This window comes from Acipenser ruthenus, chromosome 9 (genome assembly GCF_902713425.1).
Source record: "Acipenser ruthenus chromosome 9, fAciRut3.2 maternal haplotype, whole genome shotgun sequence".
Taxonomy (NCBI): Eukaryota; Metazoa; Chordata; class Actinopteri; order Acipenseriformes; family Acipenseridae; genus Acipenser; species Acipenser ruthenus.
The window spans coordinates 52,636,832-52,663,522 of NC_081197.1; the positions used below are offsets into that span (position 1 = coordinate 52,636,832).

Consider the following 26,691-nt stretch of genomic DNA (forward strand, 5'->3'; position numbering starts at 1 on the left):
ATTTTAAACTAGCAAACCGGGTAATAATTAATTAAATAGGACAGCTGTCATTTCTCTTTTTAAACAGCACTCGTGATGTACATTGTTATGTCTTTCAATGTAAAAAATTCTGTCCTGTTAGCATTATGTTGAATCAGTGCTCAACAGTGCTGCTAGCACTTGTCAATGTTTGATCGCCATCTAGTGGCTTTGACAAGATCTTACACATTTACCTGTATGTCATTTGAAGCCTACCATTAAGTCCAAAATACTACTGCACCAGTTCTGTAAAGACTTGGCCCCCACTTTTTTTTTTTTTATTCATGTTGCTACTAGTTCATACTGCCATAAAAAAATAAGGCTGCAAGCTTGCCCCAATAGCGTCTTATTTGTACATTACATCTTTACAAACCTGGCCCCTTTTGTAGATATCACACCTTTCAATGGTCCCTCTTGGTCTAACTTGACACTTTTTGTACATGTGAAATATTTTGGACAATATATAGTATACAGCTTCAAGACTTGCCTATATGAAAAATAGTACATGAACTACCAAAAACATGTAGGAAGATTTTGTTACCTTTCCTCGTCGATTCAGAGTACATTTCCTAACAAGTTCTGTACATCTCTACATTTTTATTGTATCCAATTACAGAGTCGACAACGTTGACAAAACATGGAAATATACTACAGTCCTGTCCTGTAATATACATATGCATGGATAAAACTCCCTGCGGTCTGCAAAAAACATTGGGAGAAAAAGGAAGAGAGGACATTTTTACCTTACTTTGGCAACTTATTTCTCTCTCTGTATGACAGGTATTGACTTTTTTTTTTTTTTTTACATTTCACCTAAGAGTGTTGGGAACTAATTTTCTCTTAATATTAAAATTAGGGGTGGGAATTTCAAATAAGATATTCAAATATACCAAGAATAAAAGTTTTGAATACCTGAATACTCGCCCTCTGGTGGCAGGTCCTTAGAACGTACTGCAGCAACCACGCATCGGGATGCACAGATAAATACATCAACAGCAACAGCGAAGAAACATCTGAATCTGGAATCAAGACGATATCAGTAGGCCAGTAACAGCAGAACTCAAACGAAATACTTGTGCTGCAGAGATACATTGCACGGTGGTCTTGTTTAACATTTTTCAAAATACTGTACGTCCACGCGTTGCTTTTTTTTAAGATGCCATTTTCATTGCTCATGTACTCCCTTATCCAATAGCAATTATCAATTATCAGCGAGGTGACAATTCTAGTGGCTGATCACTTTTTAACTTCCTCCTCTCAAATACAGTGCCATATTTGCACATTTTTCCATTTGTTTTAGAAATCAACAAGCATTTGAAACTTGCTCAAAGTATTCAAGTAGTAATTTTATTTAGAATACTCGATTACTCCAATATTCGGACTCACCCCTAATTAAAATCAATGCAGGTTATAATTGTTTTTTTTACTTCTATGGGCTCTATGAACATTAGCAGCTTGTAATCCAAATTCTGCCCACAGTATTTCTCATACAAAACTTTTTCCCTATACAGCAGGTATGTTCAACCGATGGCTCGTTAGCCATACTATAAGTCTTGTTGAATATGCCTCTTTTGAGAGCTAACCTTATCTTTTGTATTGGTCTTTGCAGCTTTTTACTTGGCTTGTTAAAATTTTAGCTAACAAAGGTTTTAGTCTTTTTATTTCATTTCTGGTAATCGACATGGCTTTCAACCAAAAAAAGTTTGAAACATCTCTTCTGCAGTATTTATCTGTACCTAAAAATGTACACCTTTTTGTTTTCTTTTTTTATTTTAAATACAACAGATGTCAAATATACTTCTCTTTATAATACAAATATACATGAAGTGATAAATGCAGCATTTTGTGATGACCCCAAACAAGAACTATCCAGCCTTATTCTGGACACCATGAAAGACAACTACAGCACAACAAGTAGATGCTCAGAGACTATGAACTCTTACAGAAAAGCTTTAAGGCCTCAATAGTACACTGTTTCTGCATATAGATCCCTGAAGCTAACAAAACAATAACAATACTGTTAGTGTGAAGTTAGTTACATCAAACAGAACATCATAAAACAAAAAAGGAATCATCAATAGCACCCAAAAAGTTCATGCTACACTTCTCTTAGATCAACTTGTTTTACAAAATAAAAGGGTGAACTTTTTTTTGTAGTTACAGGTTCAAATCATCATATTGGGAAATCCAAAAAGCTGTTATATTTTTGTTGCCAACACATGTACAACAACTTACAAATGGTGTTGGGTTTACTAGACACTTCTACAGTGTAATTTCACCGACAGTCAATTTTACTTTTTTGCTAAAAAGCAGACCTTGCTAATAGTCCAGTTTGTTTACATTTCCAATTACTAGCAACAGAAGGTGGCTATTTGATTTTTTGGGGGTTTTTTTTGTTATACTGACAATATTAAAAATATAACACCTATAAAGCAGATATTTTCAATACAGGCTTAAACACGTAATATGATACACTACACCTTTAAATCCCAAAAAACACAACAAGTAAGTAAGAACAAGTTGAGGGGAATTGTAATTTAACACATTTCTAAATAATGGAAGAGCAGTGCCCCTTTATTTGATACTTTTCATCTTTTAAGAATACAAGTCAGCATAAGTAACAGTGTTGTTCTTAATTCTTATAGAATAACTGAATGGTCCTCAGAGACATTTAAACCTTGTCAACTTGTTGCTACGGTATGTAGACAAAGAAATTGTTTGCATAGTCATTTTACAGGCAACTGACAAAGAAGCATTTGAAAAAATGCTATACCAATCTCCAGTAGTTTCATTATTTGATAGGAAAATAATACTTAAAAGCTGATTTCACAGACCCTGAGAAGCTTTGCTGAGTTAAAGTGTCCGAATTCATTAAATGACTGTCTTATGGCAGATTGCCTGTAACATACCGTATATTAATTTCAGTATTTTAATAATATATAATTGGACCTGTAATTAAGGGGGGGGGGGGGGGGGGGGGGTTGTACATGCAGCCTGATTAAAGTCACATCAATGGGGGAGTTTCCATGAGTGTTCTAATTTTACTCGAGCCACTGTGCTTCAGCCAAATGAAAAATGACCCTATACATTTCAGGTTTCCATTGGCTCAGTTTATTTTACTCAAAGACCCTCTTTTCAACTGACGTCATGCAAATGAAGGGGAAAGGAGGTCGACATTCAAATTAGCCGTGCTGTTTCTGCAGACAGCTTGGGAAAATGTGGTTTCCATGCACAGAGAACCGGTACAGGAGATAATCTCACCTGGAAATCCATGGTTGTGAGGTGACGCCTTGTTTGAGTGAAACTGTTTATTATTTATTTAGCATACGCCTTTATCCAAGGCAACTTAGAGACTAGGGTGTGTGAACTATGCAGCAGCTGCAGAGTCACTTAAAACAACGTCTCACCCGAAAGACAGAGCATAAGGAGGTTAAGTGAGCCGGGATTTGAACAATGCCCTTTTCTTTAAGCTCTGGACTACACAGCCTCCTTAAAGCACAGTGTTAAGATGATGTAATAAACTGTGATTTGTAAATGCCTTGTGCCTGGTTGTTTAATAATGTGTTTTACTGCTCTTGCCAAAATTGTTTTTCACATGCCTATTGGTGGGGTGGCATATCGTTAGTAGGGAATACTATTTCAACTAATTTATCACACGACTTATTAATTAAAGAAAAAAATAATAATTTAACCGAGAGGTATATAATGAAACTGTGCAGCTATTGCAGACCACCATGGCTGAAAACCATCGGTTTAAAGGACATAGAACAAGATTTCCTGTGTTTTACGTCATGTTCATGAGTAAATGAGATTGACCCTATCCCTTTCTGTGGACGTTATTTTCAGCCACAAACCTGTGCTGTTCTTCACGTGTAAAGAACCACACATGGAAACTTGACACACTGCACCTCCAGAATTCACATTTTAAAAATAAACAATCTAAATACAGCAATCACAATACTTCAGAACACCAGAATAGAGCGATGACACATATAGATTAAGCTTGTATCTTATTTCGGAAAGGTGTCATTGAACATTAGCATACTGGAGCAATAGAGTTATACACAGTACAATGGCACTATGTTTTAAATACAGACAAAACCCCTCAGTATAGATGTTAATGAAACTAGCTTTGTGCTATCCAGAAGACTGAGAGCAAGCCATTAAAATCTATAAATTAGCAGTTTCATATGAATATTGTTCTGTTGTATGAGATGTTTCACAATAAATTGGTAATGATTTTTAAGGACACAAATCTTCTGAGATGACAGACAAAAACAGCAGCTTCTGAAAGAAAGGTGGACATCCTCTACTTTGTATTGTTCTTCAGTGTTAAACTTCTAACTTTTTTACAGGTACACAACACCCATGAGCAGCACACACACACACACACAAACAAACTTCTGTACTCCAAGATTACTTAAGGTGCTCTAGTGCTTCAAGTCTGAATCCTAGGCAAAGGATCACGCAATTAAACCATTTTTCCTCTTCTTCTGAATTATAAATAAATAGGACAATGGACTCGGATCTGTTAAGGTGGTCAGGCACAAGCTGAACTATGAATGCCAAGAAATAAAGCTACTAGTTCATATTCCAACTATCTGAACTTCAGTGTGCATCATCGTCATGAAGATCTTTTGCGGGTGACAAAAATTAACACACGTCTTATGGCAATCAGTCGTTCTTTCAGGCATGTCATGGCAAGTATGGTCAGCTGGGCTCGGTTCTCTAATGGAAGTACTGCTAGTAACCACCAGCACCAAGCAGGTCCATTGGGACTGGCCTAGAGAAACAAGAAAAGAGTGAATTTAGTTTTCTTAAGAGGAACCAGCCCTTTAAACGTGTATCTTTTCTGACACACACACACACACACACCCTGCTCACTAGATGGTCGATTTGATGGGCAGTGCTTACTACCTATTGTATATCACAGTCCAGTAATTCGGCATATTTTTAAATCTGTAAATTTGATTTCTACATATTTGAAATGTTCATATACAAAATCAACGTAAAACATTCATTTAATTAAATGCAGCACCCCAAAATGGTTAAAATAGACCAGCTTATATAACACAATGCAGATACAATTTTATAGTTATAATGTTTAAAAGTAAAATAATTTCCTAAAGTACAACAGAGCATATATGTTTTCCCAATAGAGAAAACAAGGTGGTGAAGTGAAGCATGGCACCTTGGGAAAGTGCACAATAAAAAGTTAATGGTGCCACTGAGACTATATAGACACTTCCCATAGCAAGAAGCCTGCCTAGCAACAACATACCAATGCAACAATTAGGAAAGTGATGATGATCATGGATGGCATGTATTATTGTACTGTATAACATTTACTCACAACTTGCATACATTTATTTTAAAAAAAAAAGCTGAACATCCTCTGTGCCTCTAAGGTCTCTACAAATCCTATGAAATTGAATTGGTCAATGGCAGAAGTGGTTTGATGTGGAACTGCACTTAAATTTGCAGAGACATGCTGTGATTTCACAAAGAGCAGCTGTTCTGGTATCTAGGAGTGTGTCTGGGGTGCCATCACTGGTTTCTGCCCACAGCTGTGGGTTTAAGTCTCCATCTGCGTGATCTGCTGTGGTGTTCTAAATAGGTGCCTAATGTTCCTGGCTGATTTGGATTTCCTTATCCATAAACCAAAACCTGTTGGCCTCTTTACTTTCATACTAATCTCTTTCGGTTTTACTTTCACAATGTCGATATACTTAACTATAAAGTACCCCTTGTGCACCCAATTGCTCTGTCTTAGTCTATCTAGAACTGAAAACAGGCACAGTGAAATCTCCATAGTAGTGTACATATTCATCCCACACCACTTTATGTAGATTTCTGATGAGCTTATGATACACACCCTTGAGCTTATTTTTAATGCAAATTGAAGCACAGGGCTAACTATATTTGCCTAGCTGCAGTTAGGTGTGTACTGGACACATTTGGATTCTCATATGTTGTAAAATCACTTACTTGAGGGTCTGACTCCTTTCCAGGCATTGATCCGAAGTGGCTGAGAATCTGACTCTTCATGTTGTCCTTCAGAGATGTAAACCATGAAACAGCCTGATCATACACAGAGTTGTGAAGTCGCACCAGCTCAGCATACTCCTCTCCCTCTGTCTATATTAAACAAAGAGTTCAAGATAAAGCTAACACTATGGGGTACATGTACTGAAGTGTTGTGCCTGTCGCAAAAGTCGCAAATGAGTCGGAAGTCTAGGGTGAAATGTACTAAACAAGCGCAATGCTGTTAGCGACTTTTAGGGAATGCTTTGCAGCAGCAGTTTTTCTTTGTGGTTCAACCTTAGATGAATATGTAAATGAGAGTTCACAAATATTATAATGGGATGTACTAAAGCTGCAGACAATAGCGACCCTTACAATTGCATCAATTTGTTCAGAACATTTGAAAGCACGTTTTAAACAGTTGCAACTGCATTTCCCAGTCCGCTTTTTCTCATGCATTGCCAGTTGCGCTCAATACATTTTTGAGTACCTCATTTTCACTAAAGTCGGGGTGTACTTACAAGCCTTGAAAACAAATTTCTATGACATTTCTGGTTTTCCCAGCGTGTTGGGAGCAATAGACTGCACACATGTGCCACTAACCCCTCCAGCTCATTCTGAACATATGTATGGACCATGATCTATTGTGTGGTAATTGTCTAGGCTACTAGGGCAAGTTATAAATAATAATAATTAAAATAAAATAAATAATAATAAAAAAACTAAAATCATTTAGTTTCAATTTAAAATAATCTTTTATTCGCATTGTACACCAATGTGTATAATGCAGCAGCAGGATTTATTTTGTGTTACCAGTAGGCTAAAATACAAAAAAAGTGTGCTACATTTTATTGTATTGTTGTTAAACCTGACACCTCCTTATGTCGAACAAACATGTCCGGTTTAGCGAGGGGCTACTGTAGGATTATGAAAAACTTTTTGAGGGTGAAGGTTGGGCCCCACTATAGAATCTGATGTTATATATTATATATATATATATATATATATATATATATATATATATATATATATATATATATATATATATATAACAGCATTAATATAGGTAAAATGAATACAGAACAAAATGCATTTTATAGATGATGTTTACATTTAACAAAAACAATGTTATTTTGATTCTTGCACCGTTGCATGTATAGACGTTATCCTTCGAGCACCCTCTGCTGCAGCAAACCACAACTCAACTCCTGTTATTTATTTGAACAATGTCGCATGAATCTAGCAACTCTTGCTAAAAAGACACAACAAATATTTAAATTAGTGTATGGCAGCTCTTTTCATTAACATATTTTCTGTTAGTACATATGACAAAATGTATACTTTGCGAATTGTTGTAATGAAAATGCAAATTGCGTTATGTTTGCGCTGTGACTGGACCATCTTAGTACATCTACCCCTAAGTGTCATGAAACCCTGTTAACACTTAAGCAGTACAGTAGCTTGGAATCACAGCCCCCCTATCTTGTTTTATTATGTTTGCAATTAAGTGGTTTAAATTTCCCTTGACTTAATTTCAGGAGCTGCTCTTCAGCCAAAGTGTCTTTATAAAAGGAAGATCCAGCTCCATTCAATGAACAGGTAGTAAGTCAAAGCGACAGTTATTACAATGCTGTAGCCCTAATAACAACATTAACAATACACATTCTAAGCAAGAAAAAAGTGAAATGCTGTTCCGTTTCATTTCTTGCTGCCACAATATACAGAAATATACTTGTAGTGACATTTCAGAGTTGGTTGATATTTTAATAATTCAAACATTTGTTTGCAAGTATTTTTTTTCTATTACTACAGTAACCTAACGTGACATTAATGAATGAATGAATGAATGAATGAATGAATGAATGAGTTAAAAGCCTAGGCAAAATGCCAGGATGACAGCTGGGAATGACTAAGCTTCTGATTAAGAACAGTGATCAAGATGAAAACCGAACACTGGTTCTGACCTCAGCTCACAACCAGAACGGTCTTGGTATGATTTACTGCATGCAATTACCATTGCAGTAGGTGTTCTACGTTTTAATGGTGTCTAAAAATGCTAAAATAAAACATGTCTAAAACCAACAGGCTTTCTGGGAAGATAGGGAACAGCACAGCAAGGTCCAATTCATCTTACATCCATGTATGTGATACTGGCTCTTTACAAGGGCAATTGTAGAGGTGCAGGGTTTACCTTTTTGTCTTCCAGGTATTCTATGTTGGCAGTGTTATACCCATCTCTTTGGCTATGGCTAAGGACTTTAAACCGGGCCACTCCAATAGTGTCCACAACTGACCGGCCATCTGGAAAGAACTTGACATCTCGAACTTCCAGCATACAACCATAGTCAGCAAACCTGAAATACAAAGCAAGTGTGCTCAGCTACATAACAATTCCTGACCTCATGCAGCCAACAGTTTTGGATTCAATATCAAACTTTGCCCTTAAAAAATCCCTCAAACTCAAGGCTTTTAAGAGTGATGCATTTTAAAATCGAAGCTTCCTGATGATCTTTGGGGGCAGTATTTGCTTATTCTAGATTTGAAAGTGAATCTATTCAAACTACAAACTCAGTCGATGTGTATTTCAGTTCCACTAAAAGAAATACATTTCCATCAACTGGTGTTGTGTAAAATGGTCAGACTTAGGATTTCATATGATATTGATTTGCACTTTGTGGTTTCTTTGAAACACACACCACATGCTTGTACTGTTTAGATGCCTTACCTATTGCGCTCATCCGCTATGCACATCCCAAACTGCTTGGTGCCAGTTTCCATACATCTTCGGATCATGAGGCGGTAACGTGGTTCAAAAACATGTAGAGGGCACGAGATAGTCGGAAACGCCATGGTACATACAAAAATGGGCACTTCCTTATTCAAGCTGCAAAACAGGATGCCATATTAAATGCTGTACCATGGACAGTTTTTTAAATATAGAACAGTACCATAAGAATGTATCTGTAATTCACATTCAAGCAAAGGCTGTGCTACATTGCACAGAAATCATTCCATGACTTGCTACACTGGTAAGTCATTGACATCGAACTAGTGGTGATCACTTAGGGTTGTATTCATAAAGAGCCACGTTTTGTTTTAGCCATGTGCGTCTCAATGTGAAGATAGGCAAGGCATAGCTATGTTCATGCAGATACAAGTAAACTATTTTGTCTTTGTGGATAATTCACAGTTCAATATTCCTTTACAGAGATTTTGTCCTGCAGCAGATTTGAATTTAAGGCAATTTGTGTATTTATTGAGTTGATAACAAAAAGGGCTTTTTTTTAAAGTACTTAAATTATTACTATTATTATTTATTTATTTATTTGTTTTTAAAGTCAAGTAGCCTAATAAAACATTTTATTTTAACTGAAATGAAGCAATGCAGCAATGGAAGCAGGCGGCTCATAATGAAAAAGTAGCCCATTAACCAGATGCACTTAACTCCAATTTGCACATTAATAACCCTTAGGTTAAAAGTTAAGCCTTGTACACCCCTTTATAGTAGCGCCATCAGTTTAAAATGATGTGATTTGGTAAGTAGGCATATATCCACGTAGTACGCAATTACTGAAAACAGGGGTCAAACACAAAAAGGAAAAAAATGCAATGTATAAAATATCTAACTATATAACAACTGAAAATAAGTTTTGTTTTTCACAGGTCATAGCAATGGAAGGCAAAATACCAGTAATTGTTCTATAATAGTACATTTGATGTGATTATTTAAATAAATAAAAAATGAAAGAAAGAGTACTGGTTTTTGCATAAATGTAACCCAAAAAAGCTTAAAACAATACTTCACAAGCCCTACCCTTGTTTGACAAATTCTATTGTGTTCTAAGTAACCGCATCTAAACTGTAGACCAGACTAAAGCGCGTGCAGAGATAAACATGCTTTATGAATAAGCAACTCAAAATAACTACAGGACTTAAGTGCAGCTAAATTTACACACGTCTAAGAGATAAACATACTTTATGTATATGGCCCTTAAATTCTATTCTGAGCATTAGGTCAATTCCAATCATCCCCCACCACCGACGGTTCTAAATACAAAGTTAGAGCCATCACTACGGTGAAAAAGTAGGCCACCGTAACCTACATCCAGTGTGTGCAAGTAAAAACAAAAAAAGTGACATACGGATGTGTGTAGACGCTTCCTTATATCTCCAGATTTTGATACTCCTGTGCTAGTGAAAGTACCAACCAACTTTGATCACTATTGAATAAATGGTTCACTACATATACTGTACAACTCAAAAGGTAGACATACATAGGATACCTAAATATGGTTTTCCCTCACTGTATTATTAACAAGCAGGGCAATATTTTACTACTTAAAAACAATTTGCTAGTCTTCTTGGTGAGCTATTTGGGAGATACACCGCTCAGCTTACGATGTGATCCCTCTAACTCAGGGGTCTCCAATCCTGGTCCTAGAGGGCCGGTGTCCCTCCTGGTTTTTGTTCCAACTGTACCCTAAATTACTTAATTGGACCAATTAAGCTTCTAATAAGTAATTTATGGTACAGTTGGAACAAAAACCAGGAGGGACAATGGCCCCCCAGGACCAGGACTGGAGACCCCTGCTCTGATATTAAAAGGAGCTCTTACTTGGACAGTTCCTTCATCTCCTCCTCATAGAATGTTTTCCTTTCAGCCAGCTCTTCTGATAGGTAGCGATTGATCACTTCTTCTGTTACAAAAGTCTTGTTGTACATTTTGGTGGCCAGATACTAAAAAAGGGAGAGAAGTCAAAGACTCAACACAGAGTGCAAAGGATCATTTACCCAAATGTTAACTGTAGGAGCAAAGGTCAAACCTGGGTAATAGGACCCCAATCCATACTGCAGAACTACTTGCTTACTATATACAGCTAGCTCACTCGTTTCTGTTGCTGAAAGTTTTGTTTGGCACTTTGTCATATGATACCCGCTGCTGGGTCTGAGAGGAGAAATGTGATCCAAGGTTACAAAAATTTCAGAGGGGAAATGTGTCTGCATCTTAGACCCCATTCACAGCTTCGATTTAAGGCGGCCCAAGGGCGCCTCAGGGCCGCCTTTTCTCATATGTGAACGCTCCAGAAAAGAAAAGGCAGCTCGGGGTCGGCCTAGATTTAGGCCACCTTTGCAATCCAGGACCAGGGCCGGCCTTTACATATATATGAACGCAAAGCAGACTTAGGGCCGCCTTTTCACATTACCAATTTGATTATGTAGCTCAGTAGCAGGGATCCTAGGAATCCATTTGCTGTGGAATATCAGGGAAAAACATGGATTTTCTATGGTAACACAGAAAAACGCAGATTTTCTATGATGTCAGAGATTTTTTTGTTTTACATTTGAAGAGGGGGAAAAAACATGCAAGGCTTTTTTTTGTTTGTTTGATAATAACCAAATCAATACACGTACCATATATAAACATTAACGCAGGCAACTTTGCTTTAAATTTACATAAACATGCCTGTCTAATAAAACTGCTTCCGGTATTCAAGTTCAGTTTTGAATGGGGCTTCAGTTTACTTCAATCAGTGTCCAGAGCTGTTCAAAGATGCCGAAAACAGTAACAATCACCCCTAAAGATTGGATCAACGAGTTTGGCAAGGACGAATTTCACATCAATGGTAATGTGCTGTTTTGTACTATTTGAAGTAAATAAATAAATAAAAATAAAAGCTAAAAAAACTTAAGTTTATTTGTTTTATTGATTAATGGCACTGGTAAGCTTGTAACTTGCTTAGAATTTGAATGAGTAACAATTTGTATTTTCACTGTAATATTTCAGTGCCTGTTATTGTGATTCTTATTGTTAATGTTATTCTGCTGCCGATAGAGCAGTATTTTATTATGTCTCGTGCATGCTGTTAAGCAAAGTGCATTTGATATGACGGTGTATTGCTGTATTTAGTTTGTAAATAAAGACGGTATTCACGCAGTTTGAACAAATACATGTAAATGAGAAAAAACATGTGTAATGTAAAATATATAAATGTTTATTGTAATGGAATGAGTGAAATAGTTTATTTTTATATAAAATAATTCCAGGTGTAATCGATTATTGAATAATTAATTAATTATTATTTAATGCCGTGTCTTTCCTTAGGAGGGAGCAGTAGTATTAGGTGGTCAGTCGTGAGCTTGTCTTGTGAATGTCACTCCTTGTATGTACAACCTGTTAGTCATTTGCAATCTGAGTGAAGTATCCATTATGAAAATGAATATTTACAGCTGTGAATGGGTTGCAGACCAAAATATGCGGGGGTCCTGGGGTGGCCCTGGGCCAGCACAGTAGTGTGAACGGGGTCCAAGTGAATGTTATAGATAAAGAATAGGAAACGCAGGGATGCTACAATCAAATCTACATTCCTCAACTTATACATGGACTAGTTTTAGCGGCCTACCACGACAATTCCATAAGTGGCCACTTCTGGAGATTTAAGACACTAAAACAAATGATGAATGTGGCTTATATTGCCCCAAATTTGGAAGGCTATATAGTACAAGAGTGTCCCGTATGCCACAGTATTCTGAAGACAAATTTTTCCATCAGACACCAGTCACCATGACCGCACACACCACTATCCTATGGGATGAGTCCAGGACCACGTGTCTGGAAAGAATGACTATTCAGACATGCACTCTTAGGCAGCTTTCAAACTCTGCTAAATCTTTGCTTCTACAAATTTCATGGCCAACTGACCAACAAACTACATGTGGCTTTATATACTGTAGTTGATCCCTTTGTTTAGTTTTGTATAACATTTCCTCATGCTCCAACCAAAGTTTCATCCAGAATAACAAACAGAATGTGTGGTTTGGTTCATTTAATGTGTTCATTTATTAAAAGAAGTAAACAAGCTAATTTCCTCACCAATGAAAGGTCCTCTTTACAGAGTGGACAGCTGGGGTTGTGGTCAAGGCATCGCTCAAGACATTTCAGACAGAAGGTGTGTCCGCATGGAGTGGTGACTGGTTCATAAAACAACCTGTGGATTGTCAGAGAGAATTCAAAGATTAAGATGGATAGCCAGTCATAGAGGGCATAGGCAGATATATCTATATACTGTATATATATAAAAAAAATAATAATTTCTTTACATTCAATCCAAAAGCAGAAATAGAAATTTAAGATTTCTAATATATATATATATATATATATATATATATATATATATATATATATATATATATATATATAATATATTATTTATAATTGGTTTATGATTAAAATACTATTTATGCACTAGTAATTATGTCAACTTGTTATTGAAAACTTTCTTATGGCGAGGTCAAACTACAAGAAGTCAAGCAAACATTTCGGCTAATGCCTTCATCTCTGTCATAACATAACATAACTCTGATGAAGGCAAATGTGTCAACTAGGAGTTATAGTTTTAACTCATTTATGACCGAGTGTTCAAAATCAGCACTTCATCTTTAACCAACACATGTTTTACATTAAAATCCTATGCAGCCAAAGTTTGGGCTCTGAGACTGTTCAGATCCCAGCTTGTAGTTGAATGTGGGTCACACAGGTGTCTTCACAGCTCAACAGTATTACTGCAGAGTACCTCATGCAGAGAGAGCACTCCAGATCAGAGGAGTCCACCAGATGAATGGGGACTTCCCGTGACCCTTTATGGACTGCAGTTTTCTGAGGTAAACACTCCCCATCTGTGAAAACAAGAATACAGGAATGCAATCATCCAAGCATTTTTTACTTCATTATGAACAGCACTCCTTATGCAACATTAGGTATGTCCTGCAACAGGATTATTTAATCTGAACTCTTGTGCAATCTTGATACCTCAGTTTTCCCAATTCAAAGCCAGCATTTTTTTAATAGCAACATTACTGCACGTGCCTCTGAATACATGGATTTATAATAATGCATTAAGAACACTGATCCTCTGTGTTGCCAGTTTGTTTGTAGGTGGCCTCTGTTTGCCACTCCATGCTTATTGTATTGTAAAATTAACATGTGACACATAATTTGTTTTCCACAGATTAGATTTTTCTACAGATTCAAATTATCACTGCTTCTCCAGTATGTAATTTGAGAAATCTGCAGGAAATTAAATATATTTAAACCGAATCTATGCAACCCAATTCAATTAACTTTTAGCTGTGAAAAACGTTTTTTTCACAACAATAAAAACACCAAGAAAAAGTGAAGTAATAAAAATAAAAACACATGCAATCTGTTCATTTCATGAATTTTCCTAAACCCTTTTTTCTACACTAATTATTTGAATTATTATTATTATTATTATTTATTTCTTAGCAGACGCCCTTATCCAGGGCGACTTACAATCGTAAGCAAAAACATTTCAAGCGTTACAATACAAGTTAAGCCCTCTGGTGGCATACCATCTACAGCACAAATGAAATAATGAAATAAACACCAACACTGATAAAAACTATACCCATACACAGCAAGATATAATGCACTTCTCACTGTACTATTCAGAGAGAATCCTGAAAAAAACAACTCTCTTGGGATATGATAAAATACAAACCTTGTTTAAGAATTTTGTAGGGGAGTTCAAAGCCCTGAGATGGCCCAGAGTCGCTGGGGCATCTCCTCTTGAGGCTCGAGCCTGGAAGACTGGACAGCACTGACCCCAGAGTCTTTGTGTCCTCAAAGGGTAAGTCAAGTTTATTCAAAGAGTGTGGAGTCTTCACAGACTCAACAGTGGTAAACACACTACTGTCGCAAGGTGCCATTTTGGATACTTTGAATAGGGAGTCCTAAAAAAAAAAAAAAAAAAAAAAAATGCTGTTCTTTTTATACTGTACAAGCAACAAACCAATGAAAAAGTAAAAAATGCATTAATGATTTAAAACTAATTCCAGTTGTAGGGGTTCCAGGTTTTTAGTTTTTGTTTATAGTGTATTTTAATTTTATCATGTTTTGGAGGATGAAATGTCAGTTGTACTTCAGTTCATAAAGTAACAGAAAACAAATTCACTTTTAATTAAAACTACTGGTAACTCTTTAAAATTTAAGAAAAATAATAAAATACATTTGGCCACCAAGTGACATGTGCCTATTCAAAATCCCTTCCAAGCCACAACAACACGATTTCAATAATTCAGGACAAACCCCAACAACTCATACATTTGAGCAGTTTGATTTATTGTTGTTGATGATTATGTGACAAAAAAGCATAGAACAATTGCCTCAAACCCACTGGATGAGGCAGTAGACCCCCCCCCCCAAGAATAGTTTGGACCAAGTGATATCTTTAAGGGAGGCCAAGGATTGTGAGTGAATTAAAAATGTAAAGAAGGAGCAAGGTATTCCATTATTTATGTTTTCTGATTAGTTAGAATTACAGTAGACAGTGTAGAATCAGTTCTCTCCTAAAGATAAAGTTCACAAAACGTGACATTACTTTTGAACACCCATCACTTAGCCTCTCATCTGTAAGCGGCGAGCTGATGGAGTTAAGGGAGGGTTTGAGCTGTGCGTATGATGGCTGGGGTCGTAGAGGAGCTGGAAAGCTGTCGTTCTCAAACACCGACGAAAACGTCTCACACAGGATCTGTGGGTCGAGACAGCAGGAAGAAGAATTAGGGTGACTGTGCAGAACGCATGTAAGCAGAGCTCTGCAATAGGGGTTATCACCAGCACACAGCACCTTTTTCCTACAGCCTCTGGGAGCAATTATTGTTCAACCCGTACAAAAGATAGAGATTTCCAGAATGGACTTGCCCTGTTAACGTGTGCAAAACACCGCTTGAGCAGGCACTGTTTGGAGCCATCAGGAACCATCATTTAAAACACACTGTCAAACCTCCTGTGCATGGCCACACAATTATTCAGAAAACCATCAAAGTTCATTATCGTAACACATTCACAGGTTGTTTAAGACATGTACTGTAGTGCTTGAACAGACACACTGGTGGTGAGTTTTACACTTTCCTGGGTTTTCACTCTTTTTTTTTTTTCTTTGGTCAAACATACTCAATCATTCACCACAACATTGAGTTATTAATAAAACAAAAAATACTAGATCTTCAAGTGAATTTGTTACGCTAATTTTACTTTTAATTTTGTTTACATTTAGACTTTTTTTTGCACGTCCTCACAGACCACAAACCTGGACCAAAAATGATAGTTGGAAATATATAGCTTTCTATGGAAATCCTCCCTATAGGTTTTATATTTAAAAATGTTATTCTAACTGGAGTCATAATGAAGCCTAACACAAAAACAAATTGCAAAGCACATCAGAAGCTTAACTGACAATGGGAATTACTATCCATTAAAGAGTAAGTAGCGGGGTTCCGAAAAAGACAGCATTACATGTCCCCACGTGTTGCTACAACTGTTTAAATAAAGGACCTGTAATTTTTCTTTTCTTTGTTAACATCCTGATAACTTAACGTACAACTTTAAAGACTGTTTCAAAGGTCTTTTCAAAACGTCTGCTCCAGTGCAGTGATAGTGTAAGGATTATTGCCCACATTGTCAAAAAGGTAACACAGCAATAACAAGGTATGGAACAGAAAAGCCAGAGCACTTGTTATGTTTTTTTTTTGTTGTTTTGATTTTAAATCGCTCTTCCTGCAGTGATTTAGAGCAGTGGTTCTCAATCTTTTTGGGGCGTGCCCCCCCTCCTCTTGTCTGTGGTTCTTTGAAACAGGCTTTAAAGTTGTAAGTGTAAAATGTTGTCAGTATGGTAAATAAAAAGAAAAATTGCAAGTACTTTATTTAAACAGTTGTAGCAACTTACTCTTTAAATACAGAACACATAACACTAATGGTAGGAGGGGTGGGTGGTTTCCAGTTATACATATTACAACCACATTTAGAACGACATGTGTGCTACTTTCAGTGCACCATTTCCCATGATTCCAACAGCACTTGTAGCAAACACACTTCTCGCACTGCTGTTACACATGCATTTCCCTGGTAGCAATAGACTGCTGAAACAGAAAATGTACACATTGCAAATTCTGCCACTTGAAATGGACACAAAAGAGATTGTGGCTACCTGGCTATAATTGAGAAACAGAGTGCTCAGTGGGCATTACCTTTTGTGCTTCCAGTTTCACTGAGCTCCATTCAGGCCTTAAAGCTGCACAGAAAAGAAACTCTTTCAATGCCTCCTCCTTTCTGCCAACCTTGGTCAGTGCAATAGCCTTCAAATAGTGTGCCTGTACAAGAAAAGAAGGAACTGTCTGTTAAAATGAATCAGCAGCTTGAAGAACCTCAACATACATACTGTAAGCTCACACTAAAACTTGGAATGGATAAAACTGCCTGAAACAACTGAAAGAAAAATGCATTTGGAAGTAGAGCATTAAGCTTGAAATTACATATTTGAAGGGAAATTGTGAAGCTTTGGAAATGTGCACGCATTTTGTACAGTACAGGGCAGGCATCTACCATGCTGGTCGTTGCTGAGACGCAAAGACGCAGCGTAGAGCGGGTTTTTTCTCACTACACTGAAGGTGAAGTTACCTCATTAGTAATAGCTTTTCAGAAGGCTTTTTACAACTGGAAAAACCTTAGAAATGAAAAACTAACACCAAAAGTTGAGAGTATGGTAAGTCAGTTCCCCAGTGACTTCTACGAATCAGGTGGTATGATGGTCTGCAAATGCTGTCAGCATTCAATTGACTCGACCCGAAAAGATGCCTGCAAAGATCATTTAATGTCAAAAATCCATCTAAAGAATCACATCAAGTATGAAGAGCATCAGCGAGGCTCCCAAGCACTACAAACCACGACAGCAGACAGGAATTTGTTGAAGATTTTGTTGCAGTGTGTGAGGAGGCCGACATCCCACTGGAAAATTTCACAGGGCCCTCTGGCCTATGTCCTCCAGGGGCTGGTAGCTTGCGGTCATCCGGTAGGATGGAAAGAGTCTATTGGTGGGATCCCTTTACTTACTGCTTATCCTACCCAGTCGTGCAATGATATTCAAAACTATATGGTATTTTACCTTGGGCCATAGAGGTTTTAACCGGCAAGCGCTGTCCCCATCTTGAACAGCTTGGGTGTAATTGTTCATAGCTGTGTGGAGTTTGGCACGTTCTCCCATCAGGATGTAATCAAAAGGAGCTGTAAAATAGGACAGTTAATATTTAGTAACACACAGGGATATGCTAAAGCTCAATAGTTGGCAGGTTATCAGAGTCAGTTGGCAAACATTACAACAAAGCATGCTTACACAATACCAGAGATGCCAACTTTGTAAGAAAAATCCCAAGCACCTATGTCCAGTGGTCCTATGTCCTAAATCTGAAAGTACAGGAACGCCAATAAAATAATGATAAAAATGATAGAAATTCGTGTTTTATTTATTAATTGCGCTTGAGGTAACATTTACTAGGCTAGGTAATGCATGTGAGGCTACTCCCCCAGTCAGTGCTGCCACATTGGCAGTTTTCCAGCCAGATTTGTCTTGTTTTGAAAGCATCTTGCGGGTGAATACTGTCTTTTGCTTGTTCAGCTACAAAAAGGCACACGTAAACTTCACGTTATTACTTTATGAAAATGTGTCTATTGCCACCAGCGTTCCCTCGAAGGCTAAAATGCGCACATTTTTCGCAATAAGTAGCAACAACCTTCACACTCCATTTACTTTTGCAAGTTATTATCATAAATATCAACCTTAAATCAAGACTCCAACATCGAGGTAAACCTATCATTTTGAGAGCATTCTTGCAAAGCGTTAACATAAGCATATTTGCATCTTGCAGCTGATTCTCTGTTAAAATGCAGGTCACATTTGTGCAGAGCTCGCTCGGTGCTGCTCATGGACTTTGCAGTTTTGAACTCGTCGTATAATTGAATACTAATCAGTGAAGCACAATCTTTCTGCAGTAATGAGAAATATAAATACTCCGGTAAACAATTAAAAATCACAATACTTTGAAAAAAACATTCCAGAAATATCATCAAGCGTTTTGAAACTGGTAAAAATGTAATAATAAATATTAGTTTAGTCGAAAATACACATTTAACGTGTATAGTAATTGAAAACATACCATGTGCATTTTTTTTGGAAGTTGAGTTTATTCACCATGCGACTTCACTCAAGTGAAAAAGAAATGCGATGTTTCAGTAAAAGACCATTGAAAGATCATAATGCTGGTCGTAAACACGTAGAAACGAAGAAAGAAGCAAATAAGATGGCAGCAATGGCAAAGCACTGCATTCTATGCTGAAAAACTAAGGTACTGTAATGCGTGTTGAATTGTTGTTTAATTATTTATAAAGCTATAAATTAGCAATATTAAACCATGGCCGTTTCTGATTTAAATTATATTATCCGACGATGAAGAAAAACAAGCTAAAAAGAAATTTTTCTAGCTATACATTCCTTAAAGGAAATGGATCACTTTACTGTGTACAGGATGTAGTCACTACACTACACACCGCTGGTTTCATAAAGACATTCTGTTCGGAGACACACCTCTTATTAAATTTAGCAAATAACAAGGCAGAATCAGCAAAGAAACAATTGGGAGGATTAATTAGGCGTTTACATTAAAAGAGGTGCTATTTTAACTGCACTAGGGTGATACACAGCACTGATTCTGTTTAGAGAAACACGCCTTGTTTCACATTTTATCCTGGTTATTGTAATGTCAGCAATAAACTTAATGTGTAGAGTACTGTACACAGGGTTACTCTGACATGACATTGCTGGACTGTTACTGAACTGTTTCAAATGTTTTACTGTGTTATTGTAATGCCAGCAATAAGATAAAACACCTTCACTTGTAGACTGAACTACAGTGTTGTGGAAGACTGTAAATATGATTCTCACCACAGTGCTGGACATTTGGTTTTCTAAACTGTTGTGATATAAATCTTAGGTTTTCCTGCTTATTTTAATGCCAGCAATGAGCCAAGTGATGTCTATAAACATTATGACAGGTTTGAAGTGTCTTCAGGTGCTTTACTTACTATTACAGCAACAAGAGTCTTATCAAAAAACTCTTGGCTTTAATAAAAAATAAAGAACTGTGGTAATACTTATTCATTTACATCTTTTAACTATCAACATTAATTATATTTATGTTCAAATGCCACGTTTAATGATTAATACACTGATAAAAAGTAGGGGGAAAAAACTGGCCATTTTTGAAAAACAAAATTTGCTATTCCCAAAAATGGAAAAATCAGTAGCCCTATGGTTTCAATTAAAGGCAGTGCAGATGCCAGTGTTTTATACAGGAGTATAAAGCAATTCTATGCAGGGCACCAGTCTATATCTATGATAACAACTGACAGGGCTGCAGTAATGATAAGATCTCAGACAGGCTTCATAAAGCTAAATATACGCTTCATAAAAATAAAAAATGTAAAGAAAATTGTAAAATTGTTGAGATACTTGTGTTGGAATATTGTTTCAAAATCGTGTAATGCAACAAAAATAATATATTAAAAGGGTTAATGCGTGGTAAAGGTTTCTCACTGGTAATTGACCCTTTCTCAGCCAAGTTTCTCAGTATCTAAAAAGCTTAGAGGGAATGTGGATTGCCACTTTACTGTGAAGTAAGAGCAATGGCAAGGAATGAAAAAATAATGCAATGTAAACTTTATGTACTATTTATTTCGGGAATAAACAAAACAACGTTTAACTTGAACTGCTATTTTGCATCCTTTGTTTTGTAGTTAATTCACTGGGGTAAAGTAAGGCCTAGACAATGTATTCTTTACATGTGACTTGAACCTGCAAATATTTAAAATACGCAATGTGTATCGGAGACAGAGACTGATTCGTGTACCATCAGTAGTGGCACGTAGGGAATCGGGACTGATTTTTTTTTGGTTCCTAATGCTTATTCAATGGCATGGTACAGAAAGACTATCTTGATTTCCACACGGAAAAGAGATCGCTTCATCGGTGCGCATGCATAGAAATTAAAGTGGTTGGGCTGCGGTTTACTGACTGGGTACAGTCATAGAGAACAGGAATTATTACGACTGATAGCACAATTATGCACATACTCCATTAGGCAACATAAACAGCTAGAATAAGCCGCCAGACAGTTCAGCTGACAAGTGTAGAGAGCATGTGGTGCCCAAAGAAAACCCATAATATTGAATTGGGATTTCAAGTTTACTACTGTACTATTATCTGCCAACATAAAAGTCAATCCACTATAAAAAGGCATTTCATAATAAATGATCAGCTTCACAAAGTCCATTTACAGTAATAGCCCTTTGATTCACATATGAAAACACATCACTGAATAAATATTGTTTTTGAGTAGCTGAACAATATAATGAGAAAAAAAGATGCGACTAAGAATTCTGATATTTTCTGAATTAATATTTTTATTCCTATATAAAGTGAGTTTTCAGAAAGCACCACCTAGAATAACAAAAGTATTTAAAAAAACTAACAATTTATGTCATGTAAACCCACTTTTCAGAAAACGTACAAAAAGCAGGCTAGCGATGCACACAATTATATAATAACATGTGTAGTCCAAGGGATGCTTTTCTATTTTGTGTTGAATTTATTTTTCCAAAACAAAAAAATCATAAGTGAACATCAGATTTCAGTCACTGATCAGTTTACACAAATCCATTTATCTAGTTACCGATAAAGTTATATTATTCATTTAAATAAAGTTATAGTACTTCATCAAAAGAAAAGTCCATTATTGTAAACTATCGTTGTTTACACAGAAATTGCCAATACCGTTGGATCAGCAAATAAACTCTATCTACCGTAAAACTTTAAATAAACGCCCTGGCGTTTATTTACAATATTTGCCCGTAGCCCAGGTGCCTATTGGAGACCGGCGACTATTTGAGACTCAGCGTTTATTATGTAAGATCACTAACATCAGCAAATCATAAAAAAGCTGTCTGTCCACAACCTTATAGGAACGACATAAGTAAGCACTTCTTACTATTTCCTCAACACAACATGAAAAAAGTGAAACTGACGAATCCTAAAACACAGCCACCTTGTTAAATTGCTTCAACCCTGACAGAGAACCTACTGGAATCTTCGAAGGGCTGAGGCGTCATGTGTTTACCACACCTGATTGCAGCTCATACATCAGCTGCTTTCACAGCAGTGCCTCAGAGTCTGTTATTTTCATGCACTACAGTTCCTTATTTGCTGTGTAATCCATACAGGATGTGTGCCAACTAGAACAAATTTGCTTTCAGATCAAATATCATTTTTAATAAAAACAACTCCACTTTCTGACGTTTTTTTTTTTGTTTTTTTTTAAGTTAACTACTATTTAGGATATGTTCTGCAAGTCTCCATATTAAGCCTTAATATACAATTTCAGATTCAATAATACATTTACAAATCTTGACAGACAGAAGATTGATAGTAAAAGCACAAAGAGTACTTACTCCAGGTACTGTAACTGGAGAAGGTGCGCAGAGGGAAATATTTCACCAAGCCCAGATTTTCACCTTCCAGACAATTTTGCACAACTAAAAATGCACAATACTTTTTTTTTTGAATAGTTCGGGCTGAGGCACATAACCTTGGGGTTATTTGGAAAACTATGTTCTTTAAATATTCTTTAAATGACATCTAATTTACTGTAAATCTGCTTTGTTCTGGTATTTCAACTGATGTTCTGTTGTTTAAACATTAATTAATTAATGAACTAGAAAATGTTGTGATCTGAAAAGAATGAGAGCATGTGGAACTATAAAGGCAAAAAGGATTAGGACAAGAAAAGAATTAAGGCCATGAGAAAATTGAACAGTGGGATTAACGGCAATTGGCCTGCCTGCAGTAGGATCCTGCAACTGTAAAATCTAAATATTTTTCTAATGTAAACTACGGTAAGCTGCCCAAGCTCAAAATCATACCATTACAGTAGACTACACTTTGGACATACAGAAAGAACCACATATTAAATCCTGGAGAAATATTTTGGATACTGAAGTAAATCATACCAGTACTACATAAGATATCAGTAGGTAATCTACGTATCAATTGCTGTGCTGTGTAACAACAGAACCCCTTTATCCAAAGGTTAGTTTACGTAACATGCCACCATATTCGTTTTAAATAGGCTACATACTGCTGCCAGGGAATTACACATTAAAAGGTATTGGGGCCAAGTTCAAATTAACCTACAGCCAGGACATGAAAAAATAAGTAAGAAAACAAGAAAAACAAGACAGTCTTATTTGAGTTCTGTAAATATAGTAATTAGGTCACAGTAAGCTACATCTGCAGTATCCAGGTAACTGGCAGAACAAATGGAAGATTAGGTACTTACAGTAGATCAGAACAGTGTCTCGGGTTGGAACAATAACATTATTGACAATTTATTTAGTCTTGATTTATACTGACAATGTTTGATTGACAATCACATTATCATTAATAATCTGATTTCTGGCAGTCATATAAAGATAAAAAGGATCAGCAGGACCCTTACCAAGATGTTTTGTACTTCTTGCTGCAGACAATTGATTAGTCAACAAAAACATACAGGTCTAACTTACTGTAGCACATTTCTTTGCAAAATTAAAAACAAGCCCACTGACATCAATGAAGGAAGTACAGCAAATAATTCAGCCAATCCCTTCTGAATTCAATATGATTCTTATAGGGGTTGTATTTACAAGTAAAAACACGTGCCAATTATCACCGAAAACATAAGGGTCCAAAATTCAGCCTTTGGGCACATCTCATTTAACAGGAAAGATACCATATTTGTTGTAAAAATACAAACAGTACATTTAAAAGCTTACCAAATATGCTGGCATGACAAATGCCTGAGTCATGTATTATTGACTAATCATTGGAGGGCAGTGTATATAACCCAGTGGGTCGGCCATGTGATTTCACACTGCTTTTGATAACGCAGGGCTGGCCTGGGTGACAGACGCAAGTGGACAATGTGTGTATCGATGCCCTGGAAGCAGCTTCTCTGGATTGAACCGTCGGCCCAAATATTGATTAAGGCAAATGTTTCTACATTCCTGCTGCAATCTGGCTCATGCTGTGTCTCAATCAACAAAAACATGGCTAAACAGAATAAACAGAAATGTTCCTTGCGGAAGTGAAACCTTCACGCAGGCTGGCTGTTTGTTATTTCATCGGCTCACGAACTGCTGTCATGCATTTTGTCTCGCTCAACCCGGGTCAAAGCGTGTCAACCCAGATACAACCTTGATACGTGGTTTAACTCTACTGACCCGGGTAGCTGGAACCTGCGTCCAGACCCGGGTAGGAGTGCCAGTCTGAAAGGGGCTAATGACACAACACAGGAGCCATGCAACCTCACCACAATGTACATGTTGACCAGTCAGACTCAAGACTGCATGGCTTCCGAGTACAAATAGGGTTAAAACGTGTGTGCCAAGGAACAGTATGTTTCTTTTTTTTCATGCTCTACTGGCTTCAACTGCCAAGTTGCAAATCTAGATTATCTGGCCCTGGGAGTACCTGACATACAATCTGGAGATTGTGTAATTAGCGCTGAAGTGTTACAAAGCCACCATTATTCAAAACGCACTGCAATATGTACATAACACCAAGGACACATAACATATGTCAAAACAAATCAATTAGCATGTAATACTGAAATAATAATACAAAATGATTATCCAATGTGTTAAATTACACGTTTTAAGTATACACTAGTATCCCCGCACACAGCCAATAATAATAAAATAATAATAAATAAATAAAAAAAACTTCAACAAAACCTAATTGGATAATCCAACCCTGTATAGGGCGTGGGAGCTGGTAAGTCTCCAACCCATTCGATTCTGTAAAATAATTGCCAAAATCAATCACTCAAACACAACAACAGAATTGTACAGAATAATCTAGTGTATTTAATTATGTTTTGCTTTTATACATCCTTTTGATATTAACTTCTGCTCCAGTCTGTAATAAAGTTGCTGGTGAGTTTGCTCCTCGTTTTGAAATATTGAAGTAGGTCATACATATAGTCTATCCTTCCCCTGCTCAACTAATTATATATATATATATATATATATATATATATATATATATATATATATATATATATATATATATATATAATCACACACACACTACTAAAAAGACTTACCCAGTTCTATAGCAGTATTATACTTCTCTAAAGCAGCCCCAAATTCTTGCTTTTTACAGAGGCACTCGCCTTCCAAATATAATCTTCTGGCCTTGCTCTCGGTCTCGTACCATTTATCCAACAAACTTCCAAGAATTACATTCACTCTAAATCCAATGGGGTAAAGTTGACCGTTCTTTTTATTCAGTTTGTATTTGCAGCTTTTGCATTCTGTGACAGCGTCGTTTTCCAGGCACCGTTTGCAGAATGTGTGTCCACACTGTAGCGTTGTGGGGTCTGACAGTAAGCAGGTACACACCCGACACGAAAACAGGTCCAGAGATTCTTCATTTTCGTCCATATCTCCAAACTTTTCGATGTCGTCGTCTACAGAACATTTACTTTTGTTAACATAATCGCTTGTTTCGCCACTTTTCCCATTGTTTTGGTTTCCGTAGCTTGTCTTCCGCTCCAGGCTCGACAATTTCAGTTCTTTTTCCCGGAGACTGTCAGCAATGCTCTCCACCAGCAACTGGAGTTCCTCTGGCCGCAGTTTGCCAAGATTGGCGGCGGTGCAGTACAAGTCAAGGGCTTCTCCGATCCGGCCAGCCCGAGCCAAGGCGTCTCCTTTTCGGAGACACAGACCCCGATCGGGATGTTGCAGATCAGCCAGTTGTGAGCCGTAAATGTCGGCTGCTAGAGAGTAATCGCCGGCCCGGAATGCCTTTTGGGCTACCTCTAGCATCTCCGGGCAGATTCCGGGGGCGCTGGGGTTCGTGAAGTCGCAGAGGTAGTTTTGAGAGTGCTTTTGAGTTCCTGTCTCCATTGTCGTAATGTAAAAAAAACTGTCACACTCGATAACTTTTAACTCCCGTAGTAAATACGGAAAGTGTTAAACGTACTGAATACTGTTAATGTCAATCACCTTTTGGCTACCAAAACATGCATCACCACACATCGCAATAGGCCTATGTAAATCCGTGGCGTCCAGCATATAGTCACGGATTATTCTCGCTGTCATATTAATTGGAAGAAACAATTTTATTTGCATATAAGAAATAAAGAATGGCCACCACTGTGTTGTCTTGCGTCAATCTGGAAGTGTTTACAGTCTGCAGTCTGACAATCCTCAGCAGTTGTGTCAAATATCTCCACGTGTTGTTAACTTGAGTTACAAAAAATAAATGAAGTGAACTTTCCCTATTAATAAACTGATGGTTAATATACTTATTTTGTTAAGCGGCTCATTCTACAGTGTATCATTAACTAGACTCATTTTAGTTGTCCAATCTGTATTGAAAACAAGGCGTTCCTGTGAGTACAGCCTAGCAACACCTCGTCATTCCACCAACCTGCTACTGTAAATTCATTCTACCTCTCTGTTTCACAGGCAGGATTAAGAAAGCGACTATTTCATGTTTTCTTTAAGAAAAAAAATGAACATTCTTATCTTCATTATCCCATTAAACAAACAAAAAAGTATTTTCTTTTACAAATTGGTCTCTTCAATTTTGTGAAATGTCCATCATTAGTTGCATCTCTTTGTAAACGTGCATTGCTGTTGCTGGAAAATGCAAATCCTTTCAAAAGCTCCCAGTGGCTGTAGTATTAAAGCACGTGATACTA

At 36.9% G+C, this 26,691-nt stretch overlaps 1 protein-coding gene across 1 annotated transcript; it reads right to left on the minus strand.

The window, feature by feature from the left end:
• Positions 1-26,691, minus strand: LOC117405491 (LON peptidase N-terminal domain and RING finger protein 2-like). Its single transcript, XM_034008588.3, has 12 exons — positions 25,087-26,691; positions 18,000-18,118; positions 17,086-17,208; positions 15,441-15,590; positions 14,562-14,793; positions 13,614-13,716; positions 12,914-13,028; positions 10,658-10,779; positions 8,768-8,926; positions 8,234-8,396; positions 6,007-6,156; positions 1-4,801 (listed from the first exon to the last, which is right to left on the minus strand). The coding sequence occupies exons 1-12, from the start codon at positions 25,889-25,891 to the stop codon at positions 4,643-4,645; spliced, it is 2,400 nt and encodes a 799-aa protein (XP_033864479.3). The 5' UTR covers positions 25,892-26,691; the 3' UTR covers positions 1-4,642.